Here is a 13,527-nt window from a genome sequence, read left to right on the forward strand (position 1 = left end):
GATTGCCTTATACTGGGGTATATTATATGAAAGAATATCATTCATGGAGTACAATAGGATCTGTGATCTGTGTTATATGGGTGACTGTGTATACTGAGAAGCTTTGTAGTGAGAGATTTTTATATCTTGTGGTGTGGATAAATTATGTATCAGGGTACAAACTATACTTAATATACTCATGGTTCACAAAATTGTTGCTAAACTGTATGGATTTTAAGAATTTCCATTTTTTGGTGCAATTTGGGATTGCTTTTACTTTCAGTGTTAACAATACTTTGCAATACTTGGTAATGTGCATCCTGTGTTGTGTGATGGTCTTACAAGACAAATGGTCTCTCAATTGAGGTCATCACACAAAACAAACCTTATCTGTGCAATTTAGGGCCTGGTCATGGTCTTCCCAAACTGTTCATTCAAGTCAGGTCTTACTGTATAACTTTGTTCTTTACAAGTATTTTAAGATTTCTAAATTTCAGCCCTCAAAAGAATCTAATATGGAAATGATATTTAAAGAAATATTACAAAATGACACCTGTCTGTATTAAGTCATATCTTGATAAAGGCTTTGAGAGAATAATTTTACTCAAAATACTGTGATTTTGTTTATTTTTAGGGCTATCAGTTTTTGTGGTTTTGAAAAAAAAATGACATTTTGTTCTTGTTCAGCATTTAAGTAAATGGATTGGGGAAAGGGGTCCTGATGTCCTTACAGAATTGATCATTCTTTATTGGAGCTTGATTTTTTTTCTTGTACAATACCAAAATACTAAAAACATTGCACCCTACATTTTGAAGTTAATTCACAGTATGTTGTATGTTTGAGATGTAAGAATTAACTGGAGAAATTTACTTGATGTCACTTGTCAGTGTACAGTAACACTATTTGATTTTCTTTTCAGGAAAGTTATTGGCAAGATTGACCAGTCTGAGTTTGATGGTTTTGAGTATGTGAACCCACTTCTGATGTCAATGGAAGATTGCGTATGATGTCATCGCTAGGATATATGTGAAGGAATCTGAAATATGCTTACTCAACATTTTCAGGAATTTGCTGACTCATTATTTTCAAGGAGTTTTTTCATAAGGAAAAGTTAACATGTGGATTGAATGAATACATACTTTATATTTCAAAATGTAATCCTTGGGATCAAATGAAGTAACTGAAACTGCATCAGCTCGAGTAGTCATACCATCCTTGTTTCACAATTTTCATAATTTTCTAAACATTAGAAATAGTTTAACAGTCGTAATCAGTAGACATGTTATATAAGTTGTATTTTCAATTACTTGAACAATATTTGTTCTAGGTTGCTTTCAACCTGTTTATTTAAACTGTACTTAAATTACTCATTTGTTATATATGTTAGATGTTAGCATATTTGCTTTACTCAGTTTTTACTGTACTGCTTACTACTGTATATATTTACTTGTAAGTTACATCCAACTGACAAATTGCATAGACCCCAATCTACCTTTGTATTGTGCACGGGCATACCTGAATCTGTATGGTTTGTTAGGAGTAATCAGTAGAAAAATACCAATGTGGACCCTGATGTGTGAGTGAATTATGCAATGGCATATCAGGGTACTTGTTGTTTGTAGCTGGATCTGACTTACAAGTGAGTACAAGTATGTATGTAAGTAACACGGTAATATTTATTTCATGTAAGTAACATGGTACTTGGTATTTTTCTTGCTAATAAAAAATAAAATTCATATAGCATATTGCATGTCAAGACAAAAATGGTGATTGTAATGAAGTCCATTGTGATAAACTATACTTTATTTTAGAACTCAGTCGTTTGAAATGCAGAAACATGTGACATGTCATGGCAGTAGCTTGTTCAAAATCTGTTGGTATGATTGTCTTTTTTCTGGTATTTGTATGATTCACCTCCTTTCGATTACTGATTATTTCCAGGAATGGTGAGGAATACGGAAGTGAAGAGTGGAAAGAGGTCCTTTTGGGAGTATTTACAATCCTCTAACCACTTTGCACAAAATTCGATGTTTCTACCAATATTAACTCTAAAGATTGTATTTACTCACAGTAATTACACAGATATGGAGTAATTGGAAAAGATTTCCATGCATGTGTTTCAGTTTTGGCTGAATCAAACTAAAGCTTTTTTCATCATACATAAAAGATGTAAAATGAATGCATAGTTTTATTTACAACTATGTTTTCTTAAAGTAGGTGACCCGAGATACGGTTCTTTTAATCTTTTCATAAATTGAAACTTCATGCTTAGAGTATTTCCATTTTTATTGGCTTGGAATAACCATAATCCCTTCATGCCTGTAACATAATGTCCATTATATTTTACCAAATATAGTTTGTATAAGTAAATATAATTACAAATTTTTCCATTTTTCTAAACTCAGTTGAGAAAGGATGGACCAAATATCCATTCAGATTAACCTTTTTTTTTTATGTTAGGGGATGTAACTCAAATGTACTTTAATGATTAGAATTGATAATTATCGCCCTTGGTTATTATACAGCCAAGAGCAGTACATGAAACAATAGTTGAAAATCATTTTGAAAGGAAATCACCACAATAAATCAGTCATTCCACATTCCTCAGATAATGTTTTAGATATGAGTATAAATTCTTATAACATAAAGAAAAGAAAAATTTAGAAAACATACAGATTATTTTTAGAGCAGTATGTTTATGATTGTAAAACAACTAATATCAATATCACTGGAGATGTTTTTCCATCTAATCTGGTGTAAATTAGAATCAGTTCTTTTTTCTCTATGCAATCAGTATTACTTTAATTCATTATGGGCATCTTACATCACTTAGCTTTCAACTGTATTAGGCCTGGAGCAATCAAGCATGTATGTTGTTTTGAACCACACTTGATAAGGCACTGACGAGTTTCAGGGGTTAAATTCTGTCCAAATAAGTGTTGTATATTGTACAATTTTAGAAATAATATGATTTTTGTTGCTGTAGCAAGCAATCTGATTTTTAAAGTAATTCTGTGCTGAGTTTTATTGTGTAATGAAAATGTATGATAGAAATGCCAGTATCAACACAGATGGGTTGGTAGCTGTGGATATATATTAGTAGCTGTCATTTTGATAAGTGCCATTTTATGCATGTAATACCCGTCAGTAGGCAGATGGACTTGTACAAAGGATATTATGCCAACCAGTAAGCAGAAAGGCTTGTACAAAGTATGCAATACCAAGCAATAACAAATTGACTTGTGCAAAGGATATCATACCAGCATGTAAGCAGATTGACTTGTATAATGGATGTAATACCAGCAAGTAAGCAGATTGACTTGTACAAAGTACACATTACTAACAGGTAAGCAGATTGAAGTGTGCAAAGATTATAGTACCAACCAATTAAGCAGATTGACTTGTACAAAGGATAAAATACCAGCCACTGAGCAGATTGATTTGTACAAAGGATATAACACCAACCAGTAAACAAACTGACTTGGTACAAAGGATATAACACCAACCAGTAAACAAACTGACTTGGTACAAAGGATATAATACCAACCAGTAAGCAGATTTACTTGTACAAAGGATATAATACCAACCAGTAAGCAGATTGACTTGTACAAAGGATAAAATACCATCCAGTAAGCAGATTGACTTGTGCAAAGGATATAATACCATCCAGTAAGCAGATTGACTTGTACAAAGGATATAATACCAACCAGTAAGCAGATTGACTTGTAAAGTCCAACCTGTAAACATACTAACTTATATGTGTAGAAAGGAATGCTCAGATTTGTTGTTTGGTCTTTAGGTGTTTTTTTTTTAACATCCATTGTTGGCAGTGTTCCATATTACACAACTTTGATAATAAATCATGTTGGAATATAACATCCACATTTTGACCATTTTCACACAGCATTAAGTTATGTTGGAAAACAGCATACACAATTTGCCTGTGTTGATGCAGCATTGTCACGTTGGAATACAGCATACACAATTTGCCTTTGTTGACACAGACAGCATTAAGTCATGTTGGAATACAGCATGTATATTTTCTCTGTGCTGATGGATTTTTGTGCCTGACAAGAATATTCTTTGCTCAATGCCAGAGTATTGACAGTTTTTGTCTTCCATGAGCTTGTTGATTACAATTTCATTTGAAACGAGATAGTTATGTGAATTTGCAGAGATGTAAAACCTTTGCTTGTATATTTTGTATGTGCATGTTCATAATTAATGTGTGGAGAATGAAATTGATATTACATTACTTTTTTTGTTCATTGTTTTCTCCACCAAAGTTGACAGAATTAAATTTTCATTAAATTTCCCTTTTTTGAACATCTGCCATTGCAGAATCTTGATCAATTTGGTATCTGTGTCCATCTGTCCATTGACACCAGGGGTCTCAAACTCAAACCACCCGGAGGGCTGCATGAAGACATTTTCGATGGCCCAGGGGCCGCACCACCTTTGTTATATCTCATGACACCTTGTGATGCCAATCATTTTGCAGGTCACATGATACAGCTTGCTGGGCTGCATGTTTGAGACCCATGATCTACACCCTAGATTAGAGTCAAAGTTAAAGTTTGTATGTAAGCACTGTAACTGATTACTACGTTGCAATACTAGTATGCACATGTTGGTTAGCCTGTTACAATTCTTTTTCTGCACAATTTTAGTACTCCACCATGTATAGTTACCAGATTTTGTGGATGGCTTGAAGTTGTGGTAAGGAAAATTCATACCAATGTCTGTGTCATATAGTCACAGGTTAAGATCACTGTTACATAAAGAAAAAGAAAAAATTAGGTCTATATCTTATACCTAGACCAAACTTTGTGGATTGCTTCCACATAGTGTATGGAAGAACTCTGTTGACTATATGAGTAAAACATTTCTAAGACTAAAGGAAGAAAAATGGCTTCTGTAAAAAAAAAAATCAGTATTGATCATGTACCTTCAGCAAAGTTTGTGGATTACATTGGGTTTGATTTAATTATGGGTCCAAAGGTTAAGGTCACTGAAAAAACAATTTATTTTGCATAATTATTAGTTATTGACCATGTACATTAAGCAAAGTTTGTGGATGACTTGCACATTGGGTTTGATTGAATTATGGGTCAAAAGTTCAAAGGTCAAGGTCACTGACAGAAAAAAAAATTTCTTTTGCATAATCATTTTAATTGTGGACCTTGTACCTTGACCAAAGTTTATAGAGTTCTTGCTCTTAAAATGTGAAGAAATGGAAGAGGCCAGTTTCGGGGACCAAAAGTTAACTGTCAGGATCATTGTGACTCAAATAAAATATTGGCTTAACACAATAACTTTTGTACTTGCATATTTTCCTTGACCAAATTTTGTGGATGGGTTGCACTTAGGATAATAAAGAAACCTATTGATTCTAGTGTTGAAAGGTTAGAAGTTACAGTCATGGCAAGTCTGAAAGTTTCTGCACATTAAGTATAATTTCTGCCAGCTTATCTTGACAAAAGTTTCTGGTCGTTGAGGTCCACTTTTCAGTAATCTCCAGAGCAAACAAGACCCAAAGTGTCTACATTTAAGAGTATTAAATATTGGGAATGGGAATTAAATGTACCATTCATGGGACTCGTAGATTTAGCTCAGTATTAAAGTTTGTTTACTTTGTGGCTAAAATAAAAGTTATCCAGACAGAAAGGGAGTCTTATTTTCAATGAGACTATTGCAAATTCAAATTTGTTCAGACAGCTATCCATAAAATATGTGAGTTTCACTGCAGTACATCCAAATAAATGCAGTATGCCTTTACCTGCTCAGTTAAATTTTTTTTATTGGTGATGGAACATAGCATTAATTTTAAATACATCATATTTGTGTTTCTCTCTGTTTTTTATCTTTCACATTTTTAGGACATAATTTTTAGTTGGTTCTACACAGCCTGGATTGTGCTGATGTGCCATTTAACCCCAAATATACATATGTACATTCTCTCTTTCTTTAAAATCAAAATGTAAATAAATGCCATTATATTTGCATATTGACTTACTAAATATACTTTTGTTCACAGGGGCACCTTAAGTTTCTTAAAGTTACTGTTACAGCATTATCCATCGTAACAGATGGTATTGTTGTAGTAGTAAAAGCAAGAGAATCCACAATTATACCTATCATGGAGAATCCACAATTATACCTATCATGGAGAATCCACAATTATACCTATCATTAATGTTACAGTATATAAACTTGAAGTATCAGATGAGTTTTTCTTATATTGTGTACATGATCATTGTAATATATCCTTGTGTTTCTTATAGATGTCACTTCTGATATGAAGAGATATACCAAGTATTTAGTAGTCATACTTAATTGTACAGAACAGGTGCTTTCCCAATTGTGTTAGTTATGCTGACATTGTTGTCATTGGTGTTATCTAGTATGGATGTTCATTTCTTTACTCTGGATAACTAATGAAAGGAGTTAAAGTAATGACTTCACAAAGATGAGTAACTTTTTTCTTTATTCTAAACATGTGTGACTTTTTTCTCTCATTCCTATGTATGTGTGGCTTTCTTTTCTTAACCCTGTATTTCTAATTTTTCCTTTCTAAAAATGATTTACTAAGTTAACACCCATCAATTATGAATGCATTTCATCATAAGAGTTTTGATGTCAATTAATTCTGCTTTGTTGCCATTGATTTCAGTCTCAGAAACACTTACTTGTAAAAATAAATTAGTGTTTATAATGAATTATTCCTTTTAAGCATGTTTTGCTATTACCACCAGATTATAATCTCTTGATAAAGATTCTAATTTGATGGTTGAATTGACTCAGTCTGCAATCTATCTTTGTTTCTACTATTTTCCTATCAAAAATAGAAAGGAACAATAAAATCAGTACATGAGAAATTCGACCATTTGAAATTTATTGGCAGGAAATAGAAAAGTGTTTCACTTCATATTTATTATTGTCATGCATTTTGGAAAAGACATTTGCTTAATCTGTTGGGTTTTACCTTCAGACATCGCGTTCTTCAGTATTGTGGCATTCATATATATTCATCTTGCCAAATTATTAAAGTGATATTGATACATTTCATAATTGGTTTTCAACATTAATTATGATGTTGTAGCCATTTTTACTTTAGCATCCATTTTAACATTCCATTGTTCCATGTTAGGAATTTAAGTCACAGTTGACAGACATTTTATGTATTTTACCTGTGAGGGTAGAATTCTGTTATATCACTCTACAATATGTTTTCTTGCATATTCATTTAACATAATGGAGAATCTCTCAATTGCATATATTGTACAGTTCTGAACCAGATTAGAAACTTTTTAATAACCAAAACCCATACTAAAATTTAAGTTCATGATGCCTTATTTGCAATTTTCTGTAAAAAGATGCATTATCCATACAGGGATAAATTTCATGTTAGAATTATGTAATAGCATTGGCATTAGATGTACATTTATTACTCGCTTATAAGACAAGTTCAACTGTGAACTGCACAGACCCAGATCTGCCATCACACAATGCATTGGCCGATCTGGGTCTGTGCAATTTGTAAGGAGTAATCAATAGAACAAACAAAATAGACCCTGATCTGCAGGTACATTATGCAATGTTGTTTGAAGTTCGATGACTTATAAGTGAGTATTTATGGTAGTTTGATTGAAATGCTATCAGTAGACTGCTAGTATAAACTTAAGGTGGTTTTCAAATAGGGCAGCAGAGTGGTTTATTAGTAACCAAAAGCCGACATTATAAAAGATTTGAATACATTTCATAACTTAGAAGGAGTTTGATTTCTTGGCTCTAATAATTTCTCGTTGGACGAGATGAAAGAGAATGTAGATTATGGTCATTCCGTGTAGAATACCGTATCTATTATTGATGGGGGAAAAAATTACACATAGAACATTCCAGATAACAGTTACAAAATCTATATTTTTAAAATTAAAAGTATACAAAGCCAATAGAGGCAGGGGTGGGAAATTAAGACAAATATTTATCTTTTCATTTTGAAACATTGTTATTCATCTGTATCGATGCATTTAATAGACAAATTTTTATAAAAGAAACAAGATTGTATACTAAGGTTATATAACAATATGCAGGAGTTTTTCCAGTTCCTGTTTTTGCCAAATATGGGCCCTATTTACAGTGGAAGTTTGCTCCCAATCGGAGGAAAGGTATATTTTGACAAGGGTTTTGCCCAAGTAAGGTACCAGGGCCCCATTTTTCAAGAGTAGAAAATCTTGTTTCTAGGAACTTATGCTACTACTACCTAGTTAACCCGCAAAAAATCATCAAACAAGAAACTATCTCTGCAAAAGTATTGTCTAAGAATATTGGGTTCGTTTTGAACACGTACATACTGTATACTCAGAAAACAATTCATTGGTTGTTCACAAGTTTACTGTAATCGTTAACTTGATTATTTGCATTCTTTAATGTCAGTGTAATTTTAAATGAATTTGTAAATGTGTTATTAATATTTTAAATAATAGTATTTAATATCGAATTAAAATACATTTTTATGTTTCAATAACTATATGTGCCATCTTTCATTCTTTCATTAGTTTATCAACCAAATGCTTTGGATTTTTGTTTAAAAAATTCAACACTTTTAAGGGTAGTTTCTGGAAATTATTTATGAAAGTAGCTTCGCTCATTATAAACCTAAACTGATCAGTTGTGATTTTTGTTTGTTTGTTGCTGCTTTGGTCTGTGATAGATGGCGCTCACCATTACGGATCACTGTCATCTCACCTCTGCATGGGTTTGAGTCTCTGATTCGGCCAGTGTGGGTTTGTGAGAAAGCTTGCCAGTAGCTTCTTGTGGGTCGGTGGTTCTTTCTGGGGTATTCCCAGGTTCTTCCTTCACCATTTGTATTGGCCGCCATGCATAGCCTATCTTGTGCTGAGAAATGGCATTAAACCCTACAACAACAACAACTGCGTTAGATGTCACAATTCATTGCAGCTTGGAACAGAAAGTACTACATGTATTGATACTTGTATACAGGAATGCATATATAACGCCACAAACATTCATTTTGAGAATGACTTCTTATAGACTCTTGTCTAGTCCTCAGAAACTTACTTGCTATATTCTCAAGTTGTGTTGCAGTTTTTTTTAAAGTCTTGTAACAAGTATGTGCAATAACTACTACATATTTTAATTCAGTATCATACCTTCATACCTGCAACAACACAACATGTTGCACTAAAAAGAGATCTATTTTGAACTTCCAAAACCAAAACCCGCCAAGATAACTGTGGTTGAAAGAAACTAACATGAATTCTGCAATAGGCGCAATGATGAAACAAGAGTTGGGGGTGGGGGAATGTTTCTTATAGGTGTCCTTTTTGATTTTGGAAATTATTTAGAGCTTCCTAGTAGGTAATATAACAAGCAGTGAACATGTTGTATAACAATTTATTCAGTAGAATAAAGCATTCTTGGTGTTGAAGTGACATTCTATAAAACCAAGAATGCAGGATGGATAGGCACTGATGGAGATTAAGGTTAAAATCAGTTTGGCACTTTTGAGAATCGCAGGAAAATTACAAGAATATTGAAAAATGAAGCAAATTAGAAACAGACTAGCTATTAGAGACACAATGAATAAAAAACCATAGCATGTTAAAATAAATGATACGTTGATATTTATGTTATTGTTTAAAGGTCAGAAGAATTTTATTTATGCAGTGTAATTATTAATTAATTTCTGTCACTATTTTTCCATTAAATTTAAAATTCTGGTTGACTAACGTTACTATTAAACTAGATTTAAGGAAAATCAAAATCCTTAATGTCTGAGTTCACCTCAGCTGGTAAGGTGAATTCATGCATTGGAGATTTAGAAAAATTTGGAATTTAATTTGGGCTTTGCCCAGTCAAGCATGATGTTGATTGTGGTTCCAGAAAGATGCACAACAATAATTTGAAATTCAGTTAATGTTATTAAATAAAACATTTAATGCAGTATACATTTATGTAGACTTAATAAGTGATGGGATCCTCTATGACCACAGAGCGTCCAAATGAAGGTAAAAACCCACCACTGCTGTCTATTAAGGCAGGTATGATATATATTTATAAAATAAGTATGGTGATTTTATATATTTGACCGGCTGGTTGTGGCACATGTTGATTTACACTCATTTACTTTTTATATTGCATGTATACATTGATAATAAACTTTTGTAGCTAAATCTGGTCTGTGCTGCTTTAATTGAATCCAACATTAAATATACCATTGTTATCTCAGTTAACTGCCAAAAGAAATTTGTTACTTTCACCACTCCTCATACTGTTGAGATCTATATAGTGTTCTTTTCACTACTTCTCATACTGTTGAGATTGATATGGTGTTTTTTTCCCCCACTACATGTACCTCATACTGTTGAGATATGGTGTTCTTTGCACTACCCCTCATGCTGTTGAGATTGATATGGTGTTCTTTTCACTACCCCTCATACTGTTGAGATTGATATGGTGTTCTTTTCACTACCCCTCATACTGTTGAGATTGATATGGTGTTCTTTTCACTACCCCTCATACTGTTGAGATATCGTGTTCCTTTTCACTATCCCTCATACTGTTGAGGTATGGTGGTTTTTTTTCACTACCCCTCATACTGTTGAGATTAATATGGTGTTCTTTTCACTACCCCTCATAATGTTGAGATTGATATGGCGTTCTTTTTACTACCTCTCATACTGTTGATATATGGTGTTCTTTTCACTACCCCTCACTGTTGAGTTATGGTTTTCTTTTCACTACCCCTCATACTGTTGAGATTGATATGGTGTTCTTTTCATCACCCCTCATACTGGTTAGATATGGTGTTATTTTCACCTCTCCCCATACTGCAAAAATATGGTGTTTTTTTCACCACCCCTCATACAGATGAGATTGATATGGTGGTGTTTTGACCACTTGTCATTCTCTCACGATTCATGTTATTTTCACCACTCCCCATACTGCGAAGATGTTTTTATTCACCACCTTGTACTTTCAAAATTATTTGTGTTAAGTGTGACCACCAGTCATACAGTTGAGATTGATATGGTGTTATTTTGACCACTTGTCATTCTATCAAAATTCACAATGTGTTATTTCACCGCTGCCAAAATTAAGTTATTTTCACACACACACACATGTACTCTTGAGATTAATAGGATGTTCTTTTCAACTCCCTCATTCTGTCAAGATTGATATTGTGTTATTTTCACCTCTCCCCATACTCCGGAGATTGATGTGTTATTTTCACTACTTCCCATACTGTGAAGATATGGGTTTTTTCACCACCCGTCATAGTGTTGGGATATAGTGTTATTTTCACCTCTCCCCATACTGTGAAGTTGTTTTTATTCACCACCTCATACTTTCAGAGTTGTGTTTTGACCACCACTCATACAGTTGAGATTGATATGGTGTTATTTTGACCACTTGTCATTCTTTCAAGATTAATAATGTGTTTTTTTCTCCACCACCCCACTGCCAAAATTGAGTTATTTTCACACACACCCATGCCATTCTTTTGAGATTGATATATTATTTTCAACATCCCTCATACTATTTAGATTCATATGGTGTTATTGTGACCACCCTGCATACTCTTGTGATTTGGTATGTGCATTCTTACTTTGGCAGACATAAAATGGTGTACTGTAGATGGGTGCAACCCTCCCATGCAGACTTGAACAGGGTGTACTGTAGATATTTGTATCCATTTCAAGGCAGACCTAAACATGGTGTACTGTAGACGTATGCATCTCTTTCTAGGCCGAGTTAAACAGGGTGTACTGTAGACGTATGCATCTCTTTCTAGGCCGAGTTAAACAGGGTGTACTGTAGACGTATGCATCTCTTTCTAGGCCGAGTTAAACAGGGTGTACTGTAGACGTATGCATCTCTTTCTAGGCAGAGTTAAACAGGGTGTACTGTAGACGTATGCATCTCTTTCTAGGCAGAGTTAAACAGGGTGTACTATAGATGTATGCCTTCCTCAGGCAGACTTAAATAGGTTGTTCTGAGGACATATGCCTTCCCAGGCAGAAAAACAGGGTGTACTGTGTATGTGCATCCCTTACTAGGCAGACTTAAAACGGGGTGTACTTTATGTGTGCATCCCTAGGTAGGTAGACTTAAACAGGTTGTAATGTGGGTATTGAACCAATTACCCTTGCATTATGAATACAATACTCAATCAACTAAGCTACTGTGTCTGCAACAATATGTGGAAACGATGAAATCGATCGCTGAAACCGGCTCTGAAGCGACTACAAAAATATTGTTGAGAATCTATGAAAACTGATTCCCATGAAAACAACAGCATACATCATACATACCTTTTGTCAAAAATGAATTGTTGTATGATGCATACTTTAAGACTGTTCAATATGTCATACACTCTCATATCGCAGGAGTTGTCAGTAGTCAGTCAATATGTCCTACACTCTCATATCGCAGGAGTTGTCAGTAGTCAGTCAATATGTCCTACACTCTCATATCGCAGGAGTTGTCAGTAGTCAGTCAATATGTCCTAAACTCTCATCTTATAGGAGCTGTCCCTATTCAATATGCCCTACACTCTTATCTTATAGGAGTTGTTCATATTCAATATGTCCTACACTCTTATCTTACCTTTGTCAGTGTTCAAGATGTCCTATACTCTCATCTTACTGTTGTCGGTATTCAAGATATCCTATACTCTCGTCATACAACAGTTTTCAGTATTCAGTATGTCAAACACTCTTATCTTGTCAGTATTGACAGGATTTATAAATTTCAGAAATGAGCAACACATGTAATTTTAGATGCATCTATTGATCATCCCTCAAAAGCATTATTTACAGAACTCAAATGGTTCCCAATATATGACAGGATAGATTTTCACAAGGCAGTTCCTTTATATAAATGTCCACATGGAATGGCACTAGAGTATATTCAGGACTTATTCAGGATGGTCATGGGTTCAATCCCCAGTCAAGTTATACCAAAGACTTAAAAAATGGTACTAACAGCTGCCTCGCTTGGCGCTCAGCATTAAGAGGTTAGTGTTAGGACTGGTCGGCCTGGTGTCAGGATAATGTGAATGGGTGGGACATTATGCTAGGCATCACTATAAACTGCCACAGTGCAGACATCATAGCAATATGACTGAAAAATTGTTAAAGCTACGTTAGATATCCAAATCACACACTCACTCTCATCTTACAGGAGTTGTCAGTATTCAGTTACGTGTACACTTTCATCTTACAGGAGTTTTAAATATTCAAGATGTCCTACACTCTCATCTTACAGGAGTTGTCAGTATTCAATATGTCCTACACTCTCATCTTAAAGAATTGTCAGTATTTCATTGCCTGCCTTTATACTAAATAGGACTGTGTTCAATAAGACAAGAAATTTATGGCTTGCGTGTTGAGCCCACAATCAAACCGAAATCCCTTGGGATGCTGCTGCTGGTCAGAAATGTGCCTGCTATGTCCAGCAGAAAGTGTTGACATTGGAAATTTGTAGTGCATGGCTGCTGGTTTTACTACAAGGGGTTTTGT

At 34.1% G+C, this 13,527-nt stretch overlaps 1 protein-coding gene across 6 annotated transcripts in view; it reads left to right on the plus strand.

Moving 5' to 3' along the window:
* LOC149774427 (protein kinase C iota type-like) overlaps positions 1-10,176 on the plus strand; it is a 109,365-nt gene extending 99,189 nt beyond the window's left edge. For all 6 annotated transcript variants that reach the window (XM_089945212.1, XM_089945213.1, XM_089945211.1 and 3 more), the window contains one exon: positions 900-10,176. In XM_089945212.1, coding sequence (XP_089801338.1) covers positions 900-987 — 88 coding nt within the window. In that variant the 3' untranslated portion in view covers positions 988-10,176. The remainder of the gene's footprint in view (positions 1-899) is intronic.
* The last annotated feature ends 3,351 nt before the right edge of the window (positions 10,177-13,527 follow it).

The sequence above is a fragment of the Sinohyriopsis cumingii genome, unplaced genomic scaffold (assembly GCF_028554795.1).
Source record: "Sinohyriopsis cumingii isolate HCF-2022 unplaced genomic scaffold, ASM2855479v2 utg000229l, whole genome shotgun sequence".
Classification (NCBI taxonomy): domain Eukaryota; kingdom Metazoa; phylum Mollusca; class Bivalvia; order Unionida; family Unionidae; genus Sinohyriopsis; species Sinohyriopsis cumingii.